This window comes from Chanodichthys erythropterus, chromosome 24 (genome assembly GCF_024489055.1).
Source record: "Chanodichthys erythropterus isolate Z2021 chromosome 24, ASM2448905v1, whole genome shotgun sequence".
In the NCBI taxonomy this organism is placed as follows: Eukaryota; Metazoa; Chordata; class Actinopteri; order Cypriniformes; family Xenocyprididae; genus Chanodichthys; species Chanodichthys erythropterus.
Window position 1 is genome coordinate 23669486 of NC_090244.1, and position 22437 is coordinate 23691922.

The window sequence follows — 22437 nt, forward strand, 5'->3', positions numbered from 1 at the left end:
GGTCTTATGGGTGTGGAATGACATCAGGGTGAGTAATTATTTAAAATAATTTGGACATATTTATACTTCAAACATGAATCTATTTTTCACCTGTTTGCTTGTCTAGTTGGAAATAGCTAACTTAACCCAACAGCTTTAGGCAAGGAAATGTTGAATAAGTACTTGAATTCCCACCATATGACTGAAAAAAATAAATAAAAATAATTTAGAAAAAAAATTGTCCCATGACATCTCAGTCCCATTTTTATTTTCTCAGACCCTCTCTGAATGCCCTCAAATGTTTATAATTCTTTGATGCCCCAGTTTAAACTCTAAAATATATTTATAGTCTGAGAATTAATATGAGGAAAAAACGTTTGCTTTCTTATATATTTCTTTTTTTTTATTTTTTTTTTTTTATTTTGCATTTTTGAACACAAAATAATCCAGTCTTGATTTAAACAATTGACAGTAACAGAACTGACCTAATATAACACTTAGTAATGACAGTCACAGATATAACAGTATGACAATTGGGGAAAAAAAATAAATAACTAAATAATAATAATAATAAAAAAAACAAAACAAAAAAAAAACAAAAACAAATGACCCACCCGCCCCTCCCCAAAAATAAATTAAAATACACAAATAAAAACTGAATTAAATATATACATATTTAGGTTTTAGACATATGAGATATCCTAGACTTTACCTACACGTTTAAGGAGACAAAGCATGTTGACGTTTTACTTATCTCTTAATACCATTTTCTCAATCCATGCAAGAAAAGAACCCCATATTTGCTTTCTTATATATTTCTTAGAAAGTATGAGCATCTCATTCATGTTAACTTTTATCCAACAACCTAGAAATAAAATAGATTTTTGCTCAAAATGCATAAAAAATTATGATTTTTCTTTTTTTGGGGGGGGGGGGGGGTTTAGACATCTTATAAAGTGATGTAATCACACTCCCTCTTCACGAGAAAACAGTATGTCATCACTCACATTAGGAATGGAAAAATGTAGATACTATTGCCACCTCTGCTTTATTTTACTAAGGTTAAAAATATGTCATTTGTACTAATCTTGTATTGACTCTTCTATATGTGGTAACAAAAACACACAAATATATGACATGACTTAATCTGCCCTCTAATGGCCAAATCCACAAACACCAGATGAGACCCAGGCACATTCCTGTTGCGCTGATGTAATCACAATCCCATTTTCCATGGGAACAGAAGATCCATTTTTTGATTCCCAGCAAGTGCAATATCCACAAGCAAGACACAAGGTGACATTCTCATGGCCTGCATGATGGCACACTCAAGAATGCAGAATAATGTTTTGGATTTGGGAAGCTGCGTCTGTGATAAATGTGTTTGCCTTTGACATACTGGATTTCCAGTTTCTGGTTTTATATACGAACCAACACATGACAAGTATGACAAATGTTGCCATTGGCAGAACAGACAGTGCAGGTGTGTTTAGATGGTTCTGTCCTCTTATGACATGCTGTATTGAAAATTTCCTGATCTGATGTCTGTGTTGTGAATGACCAGATGGTGGTAGAGTTAGACAGGCAGCAGTCCAGTGGAAGCGGTCATTGAAACTACACTACTGCACATTTGCAATTCTGTCTTCATTCCAAAATCTGTTCTCTCTTGGGTGTTCTGACATGTTTCTAAGGCATTTCTAGGTTGTAGAAATGCACTTTTAGTGGATTTTAGCACATTTCTAGGATGTCCTTGGGGATTTTCTGGTCTCCGGATACGATTCAGGGTCTGTCGTTCAGTGTGAATCCGTTAAAAGATTTTTGTCTACCATTTCATTTTATTTTTTATTTTGAATTGATAACATCAAGTGTATAAACCAACAACAGTTAGTCTTTGTAAAGGCTTGATAACTATAATAACATTCACACCAAAGGACATTGGTAAAAGAACAATATATATTATTGTTATATTGTCTGCAGTTATGTTGTCTGCTGCTAATCAAGATGTTAAAGTCGGGTGGATTCTGATTGGCTGTTGATGTTTTTTATTGTCGATCAACACCAACAACAACAACAACAACAAAAATCTGAAAGTGATTCCAATAATATTGTTCTTCTGTTTGGAAGTCAATTTCTACCACATAAGAAAAAATCATAATTAGAACAGTAGAAGTCAGAATTAAGATATAAAAAGTGAAAATTATTAAATACTAACTCACAATTGAGATATGAAAAGTCAAAATTCTGAGCTGTAAAGTCATAATCGACAAAGTGACAGATTACAAAGATTAGAAAAATATGATTAAGCAATTATGACAGAAAGTCACAATTGTGACAAAGTCATAAATATGCCAATTTTTGTCATAATTATGACTTTTTATATAGTAATTTCAACATTTTGACTTAATTATACGGAAGAGGATTAGGGCCAAGCAATAATAAAAAAATAAAACCATCTTGAGATTAAAGTTGTTCAATTTCGAGAAAAAAATCGAGATAAAATGTTGAGAATAAAGTCATTAAATTACGAGAAAAAGTTGTTAAGTTACGAGAACAAATTCGTTAAATTATGAGAAAAATGTCGTTAAATTTCGAGAAAAAGGTCTAAATAAAATGTTGAGAATAAAGTCATTAAATTATGAGAAAAAAGTCATTAAATTACGAGAACAAATTCGTTAAATTACGAATTAGTTCTCATAATTTAACGACTTTTTTCTCGTAATTCAATGACTTTATTCTTATAATTTAATGGGTTTATTCTCAACATTTTATCTCGACTTTTTTCTCAAAATTTATCAACATTTTTCTCATAATTTAATGAATTTGTTCTCGTAATTTAATGACTTTATTCTCAACATTTTATGTCGACTTTTTTTTCGAAATTTAACACGTTTTTTCTCGTAATTTAACAACTTTAATCTTCAGATGGTTTTATTTTTTTTATTATTGCTTGGCCCTAATCCTTTTCCATACAATTATGACATCTCATGATTGACTTTTTATTTCATAATTCTGACCTAGCGAAAATTATTACACTGATTCATAATTAATAGATTAAAAAGTCAAAATGGCATTCTGGCATACAAATAATTATAAAATAAAAAGTTGAAATTATGAAATAAAAAGTAAAGAATTATAAGATAAGCCATAATTATGACAAAAATGTGATCTGTATAAATGAGTCAAAATGAGTTACAAAGTCAGAATTATGAGATAAAATCATAATAATGACAAAAAGTAAAAATTATGAGAAGCAATAATTATAACAAAAAGTTGAAATTATGAGATAAAAGTCATAATTACGACAGTCGCAATTTTTGTCACAGTTATGACTTTATATAATAATTTCGACCTTTTGTCATAATTATGATATAACTGTGACTTTATTTTATAATTCTGATTTAAAAATTATGACACTGAATCATAATAGATTTAAAAGTTCTGACATACTAAGTAATAATTAGTTGAAATGAAAAAAAAAATGTCATAATTATGACTGTCATAATTGCAACCTCATAATTTTGATTTTTCTACTCATATGACTTAGTATGTCATTATTTTAACTTTTTATATCATAATTCTAATTTACCACAGCATTTTAAAATGTTCCATACCTCTGCCATTATCATTATAGATGCGGTGTGGACTTCATTATTCTCATAGAATGAATATTAAATTTTACCCTTATAGTTATTGTCTATGGTGTGAACTGGTCTTACTGCAAAACTTCAGTGCAGTAGCTGTGATAGTCCTGTGTTAAACCCTGGATTGAGCATGTTGCCTATACTGTATGTCCAAGTGAAAGACAGCTGTTTCTCATAAGTTCATGTGACTAAGAAGGACCAGAGAGCGCAGATGGGTCATGACATTACTGACATAATAATGTCACAGGAGTGCCTGGAATCAGGACCTCATTAGCTAAAAAAAACTCTTACCCTTACCATCTGCATTTGATTCTAATGCAATATTCAGAGGGGTAAAACGAAATACAAAAATGAATGATGACAATAGGCCTACTAACAGTATACATAAACGGTTGTTTTAAAACTGAAATTCAGTCTCCTAGATGATCCCAAAGGACACCAGATCTCACGGTTGCAGATTTCCAAATGTTATAACCCTTGTTTTAGGTTTCAGGGTGTCTCTCTAACTGCCCATGGAAATTATGCGCCCTCAACATAGTTTGGCATCTTCTTGCATTTAGTGCAGCAGGGTCAGGAGATATACTTAGCAAGTCGACTCCTTGCAGTTGAACACTTGAGCTCCTTGGAGAAACTTAAGAGGGACCCTGAACATGGACCGAGCCATTAAATACAGACCGCCCTGACCTTACATGGTGGCGATGAGTCCCCTGGATCCAGAAACAGGAGATGTTGGGTGGGCTGGGTGTGAAAGTGCGAGCCTGAAATGGCTTAGGGTCTTGTAGCAAGAGTGCTGGGGGTTCCGCTGTTGTCTTTGTGAAAAATGAAATGGTAAGAACAGCTGGGAGGAATGAGATGGATAGTTTATTTTTAAAATCTAAATATTTGCCATGAGTTATACTTAAAAAGTCTCAGGTTTACAAAGGAACCCAGCAAAAAAAAAAAAAAAGGCATTCACAATAATTATACACAGACTAATGATACACTGTAAAAAGTAATACGCTCTATCTACTCAATAAAATTGTGGCAACAGATTACGAGCAATATTATTAATTCAATTCAACATATAAGAATTGAGTTAGAATTAATCAAATGAATTGCTTAAATGTCAACCATTTTAAATGTGTAAAATTAGAAAACACCATTACAAAGACCACAAACTGACATAAAAAGCAAAGAATCAAACTATCCAAATAAACGAAACAATGATCACAATAACGGTGACCAAACATTTTCAATAAAATTAACATCAACATCTAAGCCTCTGTTCATTATAGTGTTTCTCTTTCCTTCAGTGATTCAGCTTGTTATCATCAGATGTCTTCAGTTTTGGTAATAAAAAAATAAAGAGTTCTTAATTCATCTTTGACGTCTGTTATTCAGATATTTTTGTTTAAATTTTACTTAAATTTTACTCGTTTTAAATGGTTGACATTTAAAGAAACAATTTGATTAATTCTAAATCAATTCTATTTGTTGAATTTAAATAATAATATTGCTTGTAATCTGTTGCCAAAATTGTATGGAGTAGATATAGCGTATTATCTTTTACAATGTACTAAAACAAAGCATACTAACAGGGTATTATATTATATTATATTATATTATATTATATTATATTATATTATATTATATTATATTATATTAATTATATTATATTATATTATATTATATTATATTATATTATATTATATTATATTATATTATATTATATTATATTATATTATATTATATTATATTATATTATATTATATTATATTATATTATATTATATTATATTATATTATATTATATTATATTATATTATATTATAATCAGTGGCTCTCAACCAGGGGGCCTCATAGAATTTTATTGGACACGGCCATTACCAACCGTACCACAGTAATTCATTTTCATTCCAAGTTATAAGTATCTAAATGCCATGGTATTATCGTCTAATACCATCACAGTACCATGGTAGCAGAGTAATTTTAACTGCATATACTTCTTGTTTCCGCTATCAATATTTTACCTCAGTGGTTAAAGTGTTATCACTAATGTTTACAAAAGCTGACTGAATTAAGAAAAAAATACCAAATGTAACATGTAATATGGACATGATAGTATGGTGTTACCATAGTATTCTCGAGGGACCATGGAAAGAAAATGGTATGTAATTATTTAGTAGCATGTCATACGAAAATGTACCATTGTATTGCCATACAATACCATAATAACTCTGATAATTCTGTTTTTTTTTAATACATGAAAGTGAATTTAATGTAGGCATTTGTATTAAAGTTCACATGAAGCCTACAATACCATTCAAAAGTTGTCTTTTTAAAAAAAAATATATACTTTTGTTCAGCAAGGATGTGTTAAACTAAACAAAAGTGACTAAAAACATTTATAATGTATATATTTCAAATAAATGCTGTTCTTTTGAACTTTTGATTCATCAAAGAAACCTGAAAAACGTTTTACGGTATTCCAACTAAATATTAAGCAGCACAACTGTTCTCAACACTGATAATAGTCTGAAATGTTTTAAATCAGCATATTAGAATGATTTCTGAAGGATCATGTGACGCTGAAGACTTCTGAATAAATGTTAACAAAAGTTCACAATAATACAGTATGCTGTACTATATATATATATATATATATATATATATATATATATATATATATATATATATATATATATATATATATATATATATATATATATATATATATATATATATATATATATATATATATATTTTTTTTTTTTTTTTTTTTTTTAATGCAGCCTTGATGAGCATAATAGTCTTCTTTAAAAAACATGAAAAAATATTACCGACCCCAAACTTTTGAATGGTAGTGTTCATACTAATACTACTGACAGCAATATAGTGTCCGCCCAAATCCGGCCCACATCTGGTCCACAAGTAATCCACATGTACCAGATGTGGGCTGGATCTGGGCCACACTATGTTGCTGTCTGGTTTGGCTGTTCAGTAGAGCTGAGCAAAAACACAAAGGCAAATGAATATACTAATCTTTAATGCCATGCCATTCAACACTGGGACAATGTACAATGTGCAAAAAAGTCCAGGAAAAATATTTTTATTGGAACGGGAGGTTCACAGGATAGAAAGATGTTTGGCAGAGAAAATGTAAGACATAAGGGAGAACAAACACGATACATCTTAAGCCTCGGACTCAAACATCTTCTTCCTGCCGTCCATACCAGCCTTATCCTCGATGTTCTTGCGCCAGTCGCCAACTTGTTCTGCAGACTGTGGAACACAAAAACACCAGACATGAATACAGTGTGCTGACATAAAGCCCAAATACATTACACTTGGAGATTTTCCCACAAAATTAGAAACTCAAGAATCTCACCTCTTCTTTGACCTCCTTCTTGACTTGTTTCAGGTTGGCTCTCAGATCCATGGAGACCTTGTGCTTGGAGCCCAGCAGAGCCTGAAGCATAGCGTCAGCAGACATGCGCACTTTCTTCAATGCGGGTTTCTTGAACTTGCCTATCAGGTCGACCACCTTGATCTTCAGATCCTCAATCTGTATTATTATGTAACAGAATTAATGATCGGAGAAACACATAAATGGATTAATCACTGAAATTATGACACTGAGGTGTCGTGGTCTTTACCTCCTTGTTTGTCTTGGCAACCTTTGCCTCCAAGTCGTATCTCTCCTCATCAACCTTGTCGATCTGTTGGTGCAGCTTCTTGCACAGTTCCTGAAAGGGCAAAACAAGATTATACATGATATTGATTATCAAAAAATACTATATGTATGCCTTCTATAACCTTCCTGTAGCTTATAGGTTCAGTGAACAAGTAAAGCAATTGAAAAACATGTACATTGAATGCAATGTAACTTTATATAACTTTTAGGTTGATGGTCCACTTTAGACATAGTACTAACTATAAGTTACTTTGCAACTACACGTCATCTAACTCCCATTAGAGTATTAATAGTCTGTTAGGTTAGGGTTCGGGTTAGTAGAATGAGTTGACGTACTTGCAAAGATATTTATAGTCAGTAGAATGTCTGTTGGCGGAGCATCGAAATACAGTGTCAGCAGATATTAAGCATACTAATAGTTTAATGAGAGTTAATTGACATGCAGTTACTTATATTTAATAGAATGTCTAAAGTGGACCATCAAAATAAAGTGCTACTTTTTTATGTTGTGAACATTTTGGGACTTTTTTTTTTTTTAGAAAACAAAAAGGATCTGTCTACAAAGTCTAATGGAATGCAAAAGCTTTGAAGCTCAGTATCTCAAAACCTAAGAAGCTACACTCTAAAAAATGCTGGGTTGTTTCAACCCAAGTTTGGGTCAAAATTGGACAAACCCAACCATTGGGTTACATTTTTAAATGCATTTTTTAACGCAACGGTTGGGTTTGTCCATATTTGACCCAAATTTGGGTTGAAACAACCCAGCATTTTTTAGAGTGTAATAATTCCAATGTGGTAAATTATTTTAATATAAAATTATGCAATTACATTTAATGCATATATATGATTATGTGGTCACTTAATTATATATATGATTTAATTATATATAATTGTATATTATACATTATATACATTAAATATACATAAGTTAGTATGTAAGAAATGCTGTTTTGCTTATTAAAAAATATATTTTTTTAGCTTATGTTTACTTATATATAACATTAAACAATACTTTTTTTAATAAACAAAACCACATTTCTCAGTCTTGTTAGTAGACTAATACCAACATTTACTAATACATTTTAATGTCAAAAGGTTACTCTAAAAAATGCTGGGTTAAAAACAACACAAGTTGGGTTAAAAATGGACAAACCCAGTGATTGGGTTGTTTTAACCCAGAAGTTGGGTTAAATGTTTGCCCAACGAGCTGGGCAGTTTTATTTAACCCAAATATGGTTTAAAAATTACTAAAATTAACCCAAAAAAGGTTGTAAATTAAAAACCAGACACATAATTACTAGAGGGGACAGTAATAATGAAAGGGTGAACATTTATTAATAAGCAATTTAATAATTGTTTTATTAATTTTTATTCAATAAACTAATAAATTAACATTTATTAATAAAACATATAAATGTTCATTTCCAACATACTTTGGGTTAATTGTAAGAAAGCATATGAATTTTTAAACAATAGTAGAGTTAAATAAAACTACCCAGCAGGTTGGGCAAACATTTAACCCAACCATTGGGTTAAAATAACCCATTCGCTGGGTTTGTCCATTTTCAACTCAACTTGGGTTGTTTTTAACCCAGCATTTTTTAGACTGTTGTATGTTAATGCACTCTGAACATGTTTATGAATTTTAACTTTAACAAAAGTTTACTACTGTTTGAATTAAAACACACACACACACACACACACACACACACACACATATATTATATATATATATATATATATATATATATATATATATATATATATATATATATATATATATATATATATATATATATATATATAATCAGTTGCAAAGTTACTTATATTTAGTAGAATGTCTAGTCGACCATCAAAATAAAGTGCTAGCAACTTTTATAAACAATTTGTCCCCTTGGAATTATAAGGTTCTATATGACACGTGAGAAATACATCTGACACATACGCACACACATATAACTGCAATGTGTATTATTTATGATTACATGTACGTAATACAAAATACTACAACAAAGTAAAAACTGATGTCGTATTGACATGATAATCAAAATAATTATCGATTAAATATTGTATAACAACATTTATTTTGACAGGTGAAAATAATAACAATAATGTAGTCACCTGCAGGTCTTGCTGGGATCCAGGCATATCCAGAGCAGGGCAGTGTTCGCTCATGTAAGCCTCCTTATCAGCAGCAATCTGCTTGGCTTCAGCTTCCATGAGACCGAAGGCAATGGAGAGCACCAGGCTCTGAGGGGTTAGCAGAAGAACAATCAACAATACACTTTTCAAAAACATGAATTCATAACATGTGTTTTACTACATGATAGTAAAATTGTCTAACCTTCAGATGATGCCTACGGCTGGAGGTCATCTTTTTTCTGTTTATGAAAACAAGTTCACAGTGAGTGCCAAGGGATCCTATTATAAATTATTCTATTCAAAACAAACATAACCTCATATAAAATAAAACGTCTATAGGGTTTTACAGTATGTTCTAAACCTATAAAGAACCCACAGCAATCAGAATCAGAATACTTACTCTGACATCTTGGTGGTTTAGTGTGTTTTCACCCTGGATTGGATAGAAATTAGTCATTAGATATAGGCAGTTGAGTTAATCAGCTAACACTTTACAATAAGGTTCAGTAGTTAACATTAGTTAATATATTAAGTAACATGAACTAACCATGAGCAATACTGTATATGTTAACGTTAGTTAATAAAAATCCAGCTATTCATAGTTTATTCATGTTAGTTCACAGTGCATTACGTAATGTTAACAAATACAACTCTTGATTTTAATAATTTATTAGTAAATGTTGAAATTAACATTAACAAATTGGTCATTAGATATATTGGCAGTTGAGTTAATCAGATAATCCAGGACATGCACTTCTACATGGTTTTAAATTGGTAAAGTGTGGTAAGAAATGAAATTCAATCAAGGACACCTGCGTCTATAAGTTTAGCCCAACAGTTTGAGATGCTCGACAGTTCATTTGACACTTGACTTTTAGTTCAAAGGTCATAAAACATGATACCAGAGATTCAGAAGCTATAAGACAAATGCATTTAAAGATTATACTATACTGTAGAAGATTCATTTTAAGCACTTCTTAGACAGCAGATTTAAACAGAATAGACTGGCATATCAATTAGAGCATATTAAAATAGAATATTTAACTTTTCAAGAAATTGTATTGTAGTTAATTATTATTTCCTTTCAATATATACATTTAAATTTCCAAAAGAATTGTTGGTTTAACTTAAAAAAAAGTAAGTTACCTGGTTGCTTTAAAATTTTGAGTTCATTGAAATTAAAAAAATTGAGTTAATGCAATCAAGGCGATTGGTTTAATCAACAGAAATTCAAAATATTATGTTATCTTAACCACATGAATGATCTAAGTTGATTTGACAAAAGAAAAATGTGATAATAAATCATGAAAATAGTTGTATAAATTCTCTATAACATTTACATTCGACTACATTTAAAAGCACATTTATCAACATATTCTATCTGCTTATGAATATTCATAGACAATATGTGTGTGGACATCTATTGGATGCAAAAATCAAGAGCACATTATGTCTTAAAGATCCGTCGTTGTTTCAGTATCTAAATCCATGCACAGATGTTTGCATTCAAAAACGTGCCTTTGTCCTTTACATACAGATCTAGATAGAGTTCTGGAATGACGCTCACCTATGAGAGAAGAAGAGGGCAGGACACACTTGGAAGAAGAACTGGAAAGACTGGTGAGCCTCAGAGAGAGAAAAATTAAATAGGATATATACGTTGTACTCTGATGGCTCAGCAGATCTTGGCAGTCCTGTTTATGGAAGTGGGTTCCAGCTCAGACCAATAGGCCGTTGAGCTCCTGAAATATCCCGAGCCCATCCTCGGCAAGACTCGTAAATTTCCCTCCCTTCAAGACGCATATATGTGTGCTGTAAACGGAAGCAATGCTTAAGACACCAATATACATATCTGATATACAAAATAATGCGAGATATTTCAGCAACAAAACTCACCATACAGCAAAAGAGGAGATCTCCATAAATATGATTGGAAATGCCACCCATATTTCTTCTGGATGTTGTGTACCACCAAAATTAAATTTAATTTAATATTTAATTTTTAATGATTAAATTAAATTAATATATATAGAGCAATGAAGTTGATAAAGAAAAAAGAAATGACTGCTGTAATAGCAGCACTACAGTATTTGTTTATTCCAGCCAAAACAAGAATGGAAGGGAGTCAAAGAACCAAAACATGCATAATAAAACAAACATCAAACTAATGATTTTTCCTCAGAAGCATTCATTTAATGGTCGTGGCTTTGCGATGATACACAATTCTCTTTCAGGACGTACATACTGCGTGAAACAAATGCTCATTTGAGGCACTGAAAGCTAAAGACATAAACCTATTGCAAAAAGATAAATGTTTGCGTAGCACTGACAAATTCCTACAATAATTAAACAATGAAATGTCCAGGAATTTAGGCCTCGCCCTCAAACATCTTCTTCCTGCCTCCCATACCGGCCTTGTCCTCAACGTTCTTACGCCAGTCACCGACATCTGTAACCTGGATTATGAGAGAGGAATTGAGTGTGAAGGAATGGTATTTAAATGAAACGAAATGTCGCGTGTATTTGTATATACAGTGCCTGTAGAAAATCAAACCCCTTTGAAATAGTTACTCTACTTGTCATCCAGCCTGAAATCAAAACCCATTCCAAAAAACCTTTCCCAGCTTTATTTACAACAACAACAAAAAAAAAAGAGAAAAAAAGGCAACAGTTCTCAAAAAATAATTAAAAAAAAAATGAAAAACTAGAATAATGGTTAGAAAAATCATGAATCCCCTGATTTAACACTTTATAGAGCCACCTTTTGCTTTAATTACAGCTATTAATCTTTTTAGATATGTCTGTTCTAGCTTTGCACACCTAGATTGGGGAATATTTGCCCATTCTTTCTTGCAGAATCTGTGGTGAGCGGCAATGGACTGCTCTCTTCAAGCCCATCCAAAATCGGATTTAAGTCTGAATTGGCCACTCAAGGACATTCACCTTCCTATCCTTAAGCCATTGCATTGTTCTTTTGTAATAATTAAAGCTGTCTGTTCAGCTGTCTAGCAGAGGGACACAGGTTTTCCTCAAGAATTTGGATGTACTTTGCAGCATCACTCAATCCTTCACCATGCTTCACAGCAGGTATGCTGGGTTTTGGGCTTTTTGCCAAACATAGCTCTTGGAGTTCAATGCAAAAAGGTCAGTTTTGGTCTCGTCAGACCATAGCACCTTTTGCCAAATGGCATCAGAGTCTTCCAGGTGTGATTTTGCACAGCACAAGCAAGACTGAGTGTGGCATTTTTTCAGGAAAGACTTCTTTCTTGCCACCCTGCCATACAGGCCAGCTTTGTGTAAAGCTTGTGAGATAGTTGTCACATGGACAGACTGACCAGTCCTAGCTATAAAGCCTTGTAAGTCCTTCAAAGTTGCCTTTGGCCTCTTGGTAGCTTCCCTGATCAATGTCCTCCTGGCTTGGTCATCCAGTTTGGATGGAAGGCCTGATCTAAACAATGTGTTGGTGGTGCCATAGGCTTTCCACTTCTTAATGATGCTCCGAACAGTACTCAGAACGATAGCTAAAGCCTTTGAAATGTTCTTGTAGCCTTCTCCTAACTTGTGCCTTTCTAAAACTTTATCCCGGAGGCCCTTTGAAAGCACTTTCCTAACCATGGTGTATTCTTTGCAGTACCATGCACTACTAACAGTGGAATCTTCAAGAAACAGCTGGTTTTATTCTGAAGTAATCAAACCCACTACAATTGATGTCAGGTGGGGCAATAAGCCTGGTGTTGGATCTGGAAATTGAACCTGAGCAAGTTTATAATTAATTTTTAATAATCCTTCAGAATGTTTTAAAATGTTATTTTCACTTTGATGATGTACATACAGAACAGAAAAGTAAGACTTATTTTCCAGAGTGCAATGTGACAAAGGGTAAAGATTTTCCAGGGTATGATGACTTTCTGTAGGCACTGTATTCTTATATATCACTGTATACTGTAAAGCAGCTTTACAGCTTAAATTGAACTTGTTTCATAATTGATGAATTTTACAACATTAAAGGTGCAGTGCGTACCCAGACAGCAACATAATGTGGCCCAGATCCGGCCCACATCTGGTACATGTGGATTACACGCGGACCATATGTGGGCCGGATCTGGGCCGACACTATGTTGCGGTCAGGGTAAATTCTACGGTGGCCAACACAGGCCAAAGATGTCGTTGTCTGAGACAGCAGAGAGTAGCCAGTCAAGCAAACACGCTCTGTAGAGCAGTTTGTCCATTTAGGGCTACTGTAGAAACGTAAAATGGTGACTTAACATGTAAGGATACCCATGGTGTATGTAGATAGAAATGGCTCATTCTAAGGTAATAAAAGCATAACAGTTCATTATGTAACATCGTTATACACCACTGAAAACATAGGTATGTATATTATATTGCATTTCTCTGTCAATAGATCCTCTTAAAATGTACACATTGTACCTTTGACACTGTTATTTTTGTTAATGCTGCTTTGAAACAATCTGTATTGTATAAATAAATGTGACTTGACATATAAACCAAAGGGAGGCACAAACAAAAACACATTATTAACCACTTATGAATGATCAATATCAGTAAACATATTTATCAAAGTATATAAAGGTCGCATATTGGTGTAATTTTTACCATGGTTTAGGGTTGATAACAGCGTCCAATGATAAATATTATTTTATTATAACTACGTGATAAGTGATATTAAGTGATTAAAGTATTTATATTATTGTTTACATGTTCACCTACATGCAATAAGTGACTTGAGGCCAGAGTTTTACCAGTGGTAAAATCTCTGTAATGCATGGCCTCTACTGGTTTTTATGATTTAGATCCATAACTATTCATATCTTCTCTGTATTATAAGCACAAAGGAATAGTCACACCATCATATTTCACTCACCTCCTCTTTGACCTCCTTCTTGACTTGTTTCAGGTTGGCTCTCAGATCCAGAGACACCTTGTGCTTGGAGCCCAGCAGAGCCTGAAGCATCTGATCGGCAGACATGCGCACTTTCCTCAACGCGGGTTTCTTGAACTTGCCGATCAGGTCGACCACCTTGATCTTCAGATCCTCAATCTATACACACATCAGTCAAAACGGACCTCAGAGAACCTAATATATATGTGTGTGTGTGTGTGTGTGTGTGTGTGTGTGTGTGTGTGTGTGTGTGTGTGTGTGTGTGTGTGTGTGTGTGTGTGTGTGACCCATGCTGGCAAAATCAGTCGCAATTAGCAAATGTTCAAAAATGATTGTTATTCTCACATTATTTATTAAATAAATTGTTGGAATCCGACAAAAATGACTGAGCTACACCAGTTTGAAGTCGATACCAAATAACCAAACCAAGTAAAAAACTATATCTTTTGGAAAAATATATATATTCAACTTTTTTTCCATGATTCCACAATTGTTTGATTAACGCTGTATCATTACTGTATCACACTGATCTAATTCTAATATAGTGTTGCTTATCAGATGTTTTTCCCCAACAGTTAACCAATTGTTCACTTAAGACATAACAGATAATGTCTGAGTGAATACTCGCCAAGACAGATTTTTTTAAATACTGTGTAGATACGGAATCGCGCGCTAATCTGAGGCGTCTTTGTGCACACGCTTAGGATCTGTTAGTCCTCTCGAGTAAGATAGTTTTGTTTACATCTTTATGAATTTGAAAATCACATTCCATTGGTTCAGACTCATACCATCAAGAATGAATATTCATAAAGTTGGAATGCCGCGCTTTACAACGATACCAAACTTATGTTGAGGTAAGCGCCAAGAGTCAAGATGCGAGCAGAGAAAAACAGCAAATAAAAACAGGTACTTCTCTCAGAAAACGTACAAATAAAGATACTTTTAGATGTTTAATTGCTATTTGGAGCATTGAGATCACTAGACGAGGGCTTAATAAGCAAATTTCGACCAAAATTGATGTTTTTCACTTGTTTTGCCTCGAAATAAGCCCGTGCACATTCCGACTCATTTTGCCAGCACGGGTCACATATACCCAATATAACATCACATATATCATCATCATAATAAGGTATGTTGAGTATTATATTTTATATATAAGTTACCTCTTTGTTTGCCTTTTCTACTTTAGAATTCAAGTCATATCTCTCCTCATCAACCTTGTCGATTTGCTGGTGAAGTTTCTTGCACAGTTCCTAAACAGCGACATTGAAAGTGTCAAGCTCTCTTTTCTAAGCACCTTTCATAACATAATGTTTTAAGAGTGTGAAATATAACTTTCATCATCCCATAGGCACATGAGACATTAGTGAAACATCTAGACAGCACTAATATAGACCTATGTACCAAGAACATATTTGTTTGTTCACAACCATAAATGTAAAGAAAAGATGTTCCAATCTTTTGGAAAAATCCAAAAGATGTTTTATATTTTAGCAAAATCTACATACATTCCTTTGGTTTTCTGGATGTTTAATGTGGTTTTCTTGAAGTACTTTAGAGTGCCATCTAAATACCATGAGTACATCAGTATATTATATTATATTATATTATATTATATTATATTATATTATATTATATTATATTATATTATATTATATTATATTATATTATATTATATTATATTATATTATATTATATTATATTATATTATATTATATTATAATAAGCCACAAAAGTCAAACACTAAAAACATATTAAGAGCATATTTGTTTGTTCACAAATATAAATGTCAAGAAAAAAAAAATCTCAAATGCCATTGTAACATCAAACATTTTAGCAAAATCTAAATATATTCCATTGGTTTTCCATACTTTTACTATGTTTACTATGGTTTTCTTGAAGTGTTTTCATGTAAATACTATGAGTGCATCATTATTATTATATATATTTTTTATTGATATTATTGTAAATACTAATAGTGTGAATTACTTTTTAATTTTTTTTTTTTCTGGTGATTTTTATATATTTTTTATATTGTAAGTTTTAGTAAATTTGTTGTGTTTTGGCATTTTTCTTAGTGTTCTTTTTTGATATGTCTGTATAGTTTTTATCCAATTTTATTTCTGTTTTAGTTTATTTATATATATATATATATATATATATATATATATATATATATATATATATATATATATATATATATATATATATATATATATATATATATAAAAGTTTTCAATTGTTTTAGTTTTAGGTAATGATAATAACCCTGGAGTTCATGAGTATGGTAATGATATAATCATGGAATTACTGCTTTTGTAAACAATGTACTTAAAATAATCTAACAAAAAATTAAAAAAAAATCCATCTTCCACATGAAAATGTAAACAAATGAAAGAATGTAAAATCATATTTTTTGTACTTTCAAGGACTTTTAATTCATTTAGCATTTTAAACATTTGGTGAATGTGGTAACAGACCTGCAGGTCCGCTGTAGATGAAGGCAGGGACAGAGGAGGGCAGTTTTCTGTCAAGTAAGCCTCCCTATCTACAATGAGCTGAGCGGCTTCTTTCTCCATAATGCCCTTTGCAATGCTCAGCACCAAACTCTGTTAGATACATCAGTTAAATACATCAGTTAGACCCTGAATTTCATACAACACCATAACAGTACTGTGCTTATATCAGAACACACATACTGTCAAACATAAAAGCAGTCAGAAAAAAGACACTATTTGTAAAGACCCCATGTACATGCCGTGCCGTGTTTTCTTTCACACTTAAACAGGAAGTATGGGTGGGACCAGGCTTGCATTAAGAATAGTAGCCTATCTTGGTGCCACAACATTTTCTACCACAGGAATACTTATTAAAAAAAAGTATCTTTAACAAGGTTTCTATAATGATAACAACAATACTAATATTACTAATAATAAACTGTAGTATTTGTAATGAAAAACATCTTAAACACTATAAAACAACCTCTTTAAAACTGACTTATTTGCCCTTATGTTACCCAATATTTCATGTAAGGATAATAATAATAACATTAGCAATAAATACTAGGGATGTGCCGAAGCTGAATACTATGTTCGGAAAGGAAATGACGCATTCTACGGAGCCCCTTAAGGGACATGGCGATGAAAAAAATATGAGATGCGAGGAAAAAATATATTTCAATGCTTTTGCATGCTCTCGCAATTATATATTTGGGAAATTATATATATTGGGAATTATTATATTATGTTACTCATTTTCCATGACTTTTCCCGAATTCGGATTTAGGCTTCAGGCATATCCCTAGTAAATACCATGTCATATTTCTATAGCTGTGTGTATTGAAAAGCTTGCACTGTGTACAGTTTATTTCAGTCTTTAATAATTACAAAAATGGTCTTTAGCTTATATATTATATTATATTATATTATATTATATTATATTATATTATATTATATTATATTATATTATATTATATTATATTATATTATACAACATATATATATATATATATATATATAACTTATATAACTTTATACAACAGTTCGTTCTGGTTCTCGAATCTGATTGGCTGAGAGGTCTTTCCAGCCATGCGATATTCTACCAGTATCGCCACAGGAACCATTTCACCATTTGAATCACTCCACTGTCAGCATTCTCACAGCGAGTGTCATGGGGGACGAGCAAACCCATCATATTTTTATAGATACTACTGTTATTTTTTAACGGAATGTATTTTTAAGAGTTTTGTACACACGAGTGTAATTGTTTAGACCTCAGATATGCGATTTAAACCTAGCGCCTATTTGAAAATTTGTTTAGACATTTTCAGAGATGTGAGCTCTAGGCTGTCAGCGGCCGTTCAGCGCTCATGTACCCACAGAGAACAGCTTAATCTCGGCCAGATCTTCGGATTTGCTTTGCCTCATTTGCCTGTAATTCGTTTTGGATATATCAAATAGGCAATCTTATTAATCTATTATTTGTTTCAGAGCTAATAGAGTTAGCTTAAGGGCTATATTAAGATTCATAACTTTATATTTACTTTGAAATTAAATCCTATACTAACTAGAGCACTGCTTTTGTACTTTTGACTGAACTGTATGCTTGTGTTTATTTCCTATTGTACTTCTTATACTGTTATAATTGCTATTGTTGTTCATTTAAATGTTATTGTTCAATAAATATTTTCTATAAATAACATGCTGTATTTTTTAGCATTGAGAAAGAGTTTGTTAGTGGTTTCAACTTCAGTGAAAGTTACATTAATACTCCATTAGATGACGGTGAAGAATGTCTTTATGAGTAAATGAGTGAGTCAGTCGCAAAGACTTTTATATTGAAATGGACTGAAACAAGGACGTTGTTTTCATTTTAAACAACATCTTATGAGACGCAACTGACAAATGCATTGACAAGCGCTGTCATGGGAAATCCTCTTTTATCATGGGAAATCCTCTTTTAAATGTTAAAAGGATAAAAACAAAGATATCCCTTTCCTCAGTGGACATTCAAACATTTTTGGTGATTATGAATATAAGATTGACCTGAACTAAATCAGCTAGATGCAGGTAATGCTCTCTCTCTTGTGATCTCTCTCTCACTCCCATAATACTCTACATATTACAGTGACTTTCAGTGAAGCGACTCAACGTTCCTTCATTGCTAGGTCTAAATTGACGTTTTAGAATTAGTAACAGAGGCTTGAGCTCAACTGTTAAACTGTCAACCTGAGATTTGAAACTGTGGCGGAAGGAAGTAGTCACAAAAGAGGGTTTTTTTAAAGACAATCCGTTGTTGTTTCTTATTTATTTACAAACTTGTGCCGTCAAACTGTTGTATAACACAATATCACACTCGTAGGAATGTGATAAGGCTCTATATAAGTAGGGCTGTGATGCTAAGGCCGCAGGCCATGCTGATATAGAACGATATTGCACGGCTACACGTGTGATATTATATTATATTATATTATATTATATTATATTATATTATATTATATTATATTATATTATATTATATTATATTATATTATATTATATTATATTATATTATATTATATTATAAAAGACACAAAAGTCAAATATTACTTCATGTGGTCTTGAATAAATATTTTATAATATATTATATAATATCAAAGGCATTATTTATTCTACCTTGAGATGGTGCCGGCGGCTCGATGTCATCTTTTTTCTGTGATGGGATGATGAAGGAAATAAAATTTAATAAAACAAAAATAGATACCCATTTCTTTGATGTTAAATATAAATAACAGATATATTCATATACTTACTCAGACATTTTGGACCTCTGTTTTCTTTACCCCTATACAAATGAGAAAACATTTTTAGAGAGATGAAACAACTTTTATATATTTACTTTTTTTAAACAATGCATAATATGGTAAGGTAAATAATATTTAATCATGATTAATTCAAAGGTTCTAAAGTGATATACACATTAAGAGAGACTGCGTCATATTGAGTTGGCTATGTATTCTGCATTCTAATTTGAATCTTGGAAATATCTTGCGATCCAGAGGGAGGGGTGTGAATATCCCCCCTCTGATATCCAGTATCCCAGTCTGACTTCTTCTGGAACAATCTATGCAGACAGCTGTATAATCACACAGATCTTGTTTTGCTGTATTCAGATGTCTTACATAACAGATCCCTTCAAAGGTTAGGATGATTTGACAGATATCTAAGGGAGAGTTTTTGTTGTTGTTGTTTTGTTTTGTTTTTATTCCTGCAAATTATTGTTTATAGCATTAAAGGGATAGTTTACCCAAAAATGAAAATTCTGTCATCATTTATTCACTGTCAAGTTGCTCTAAACCTGTATGAGTTTTTTTTCTTTAGTTGAATATAAAAGAAGATATTTTGAAGAATGTTTGATAACAAAAAAGGTTCTAGACTTCATTGACTTCCATAGTATTTTTTTCTATACTATGGAAGTCAATGGGGACCAGCAACCACAATTTATCTTGAAAATATAAGCACAGCATTGTGTTCAGAACAAGAAGGAAATTAATACAGGTTTGGAACAACTTTAGGGTGAGTAAATGATGACAGAATCGTCATTTTTCAGTGAACTATCCCTTTAATGCTATAAACAAAAAATGTGAAATTCAATTATGTCACCACCTGAATATTCATGTTCATACAATCATTAAAATGTCATTTTTTTGTGTCAAGCTCATTTTGGAAATCCAACACGCATTGCAAGATACTGAACTGGCATATCATTCAGTAAAAGCAAGAAAATAAAATCTTTAATACATGTCAATTTAGGGTTAAATAATGTATTCACAATGCTCTAAAATGACATTTTTATATAAATTAATTTCAAAATAAATGCTAAAATAATCACTTAATAAAATAAAAATATTTTATATCACTTTGGAGTTATTTTAAAGTACCAAATCGCTATAAATTGCTTACAGAAATGCGTTTGTAATCCTGAAAAAGCCAATCCAAAGCTTGAGTTCAGTAAATTCCAAGTGAATAACACCTCAAAAACAAATCAAGCAAGAAAAAAAAATCATCTTTCAGTGAGACTAAATGGAATCAAAACATAAAAATGTAGCTCTTGTCCTCACCTATATGAGAAAGTTAAGCAGCGTAGTCCTGAAAGAAGAATGTCTGAAGGAAGCAGACCACTAGCAGCAGGACTGCGCTTGAGTATATAAGGCTGGCATCATCATAAGTCTCCCCTCTTTATGGTAAGGCACTAAACACAGTTGGTTTGCCAACCTCTTGAAATATCCACTTCTAATGCCTGCCAATCACACTGCTTAAAATAGACTAATGGGAAGACAAATTTCCAGATGTCAGGATAATTAAACTAACAAGAAAAATTAGGTCAAGGTGGTTGTTGGATATGATCAGATGAGGGCTGCCAGGAGTCGCTCATCTACCAAATTAATTGATTAAGATTCAGGGTGTTGGAGAATAACGCATTTTTCTTTGTTACATTAGTTCCTTTTTTGGTTATAAACTAAAAAAAAAAAAAAAACTTTTTCTGCCTTGTAATGATCAAGTTTCTTATATATTTAATTTATTGAAACAACTCATTTATTGTGTTTCAAAGTGGTGCTCCCCCTGCTTTGACTTAACATGATCTTCTAGGTTGCAAAGTCAGCAGTGATTATAAACATAAGATCATTTACAAATACTTACACAGTTGTTAAGCTGGTAGTGTACTATTTTCAGAACCTTCTCAGACTGCATCTTGTGTTGGTCATAGAGATGGTACTAGCATTAATCCATGCCAACAGGATATGATGTATATCATGTAATGTTTTACATTCTTATTTTTATCAAATTGCAATGTTGTTATTTTCAGTTGAGAATAATTCTCCACATCCTCAGATGTTTTAGATGACATAATAGCCGTTCATTAGACTCTACAGTTAACAGATCTGTCCGCTGCTTTTGATGCAGTTAACCACCAGATCCTTCTGTCAACCCTCATGATGAAGGGAACCTCAGAAACTGCACTCCAATGGTTCAAGTCGTACCTCTCAGGTAGGTCCTTCAGGGTGTCGTGGAGGGGTGAGGTGTCTAAGCCGCAACATCTGGCTACTGGGGTAGCTCAGTGCTTGGATCACTTCTCTTCTCCATTTACATGGCATCACTAGAGTCTGTCATTCAAACATGGTTTTTCCTATCGCTGCTTTGCTGATGACACACAACTTTACTTCTCATTCCAGCCAGATGATCTGACGGTAGCTGCTCACATCTCAGCCTGCCTGAAAGACATGTCTTGCTGGATAAAGGAGCACCACCTTCAACTTAACCTTGCAAAGACAGAACTGCTGGTGGTCTCAGCCAACCCAACACTTCATCACAACAACTTCTCCGTTTCAGCTAGGTTTGTCAACAATAACGCAATCCAAGACAGCCAGTGTAATGGAGGCCAGCTAGTAGTCGCTGTGCGAGTAAACCTCACTCCTCTGATCTCAAGAGATGCTCTAGCAACTGACGCTAGAGACTGCGGTCTTTGTTAGAGCGCCCATGCGGGAGACCCAGGTTCAAGGCCCATGCAGAGCGGGGCAAGTAGGACCTGGGTGAGGGGTTACGGTGGTGCCGTGACCCGGAT

General features: G+C 32.6%; 2 protein-coding genes across 3 annotated transcripts; both read right to left on the reverse strand.

Annotated features, from left to right (window-relative positions):
• Positions 1-6702: 6702 nt before the first annotated feature.
• LOC137014660 (troponin I, fast skeletal muscle-like) lies at positions 6703-11197 on the reverse strand. Its single transcript, XM_067379081.1, has 7 exons — positions 11002-11197; positions 9835-9867; positions 9637-9673; positions 9414-9542; positions 7255-7344; positions 6987-7163; positions 6703-6880 (listed from the first exon to the last, which is right to left on the reverse strand). The coding sequence occupies exons 2-7, from the start codon at positions 9840-9842 to the stop codon at positions 6791-6793; spliced, it is 531 nt and encodes a 176-aa protein (XP_067235182.1). The 5' UTR covers positions 9843-9867; positions 11002-11197; the 3' UTR covers positions 6703-6790.
• Positions 11198-11602: 405 nt separating this feature from the next.
• Positions 11603-21025, reverse strand: LOC137014609 (troponin I, fast skeletal muscle-like). 2 transcript variants are annotated; one of them, XM_067379000.1, is made up of 7 exons: positions 20936-21025; positions 19628-19659; positions 19491-19527; positions 16818-16946; positions 15501-15590; positions 14320-14496; positions 11603-11890 (listed from the first exon to the last, which is right to left on the reverse strand). In XM_067379000.1, the coding sequence occupies exons 2-7, from the start codon at positions 19633-19635 to the stop codon at positions 11804-11806; spliced, it is 528 nt and encodes a 175-aa protein (XP_067235101.1). In that variant the 5' UTR covers positions 19636-19659; positions 20936-21025; the 3' UTR covers positions 11603-11803. The 2 variants fall into 2 exon arrangements, with proteins under 2 accessions (XP_067235101.1, XP_067235102.1); XM_067379001.1 differs by lacking the exon at positions 20936-21025 and adding an exon at positions 20778-20852.
• Positions 21026-22437: the final 1412 nt, after the last annotated feature.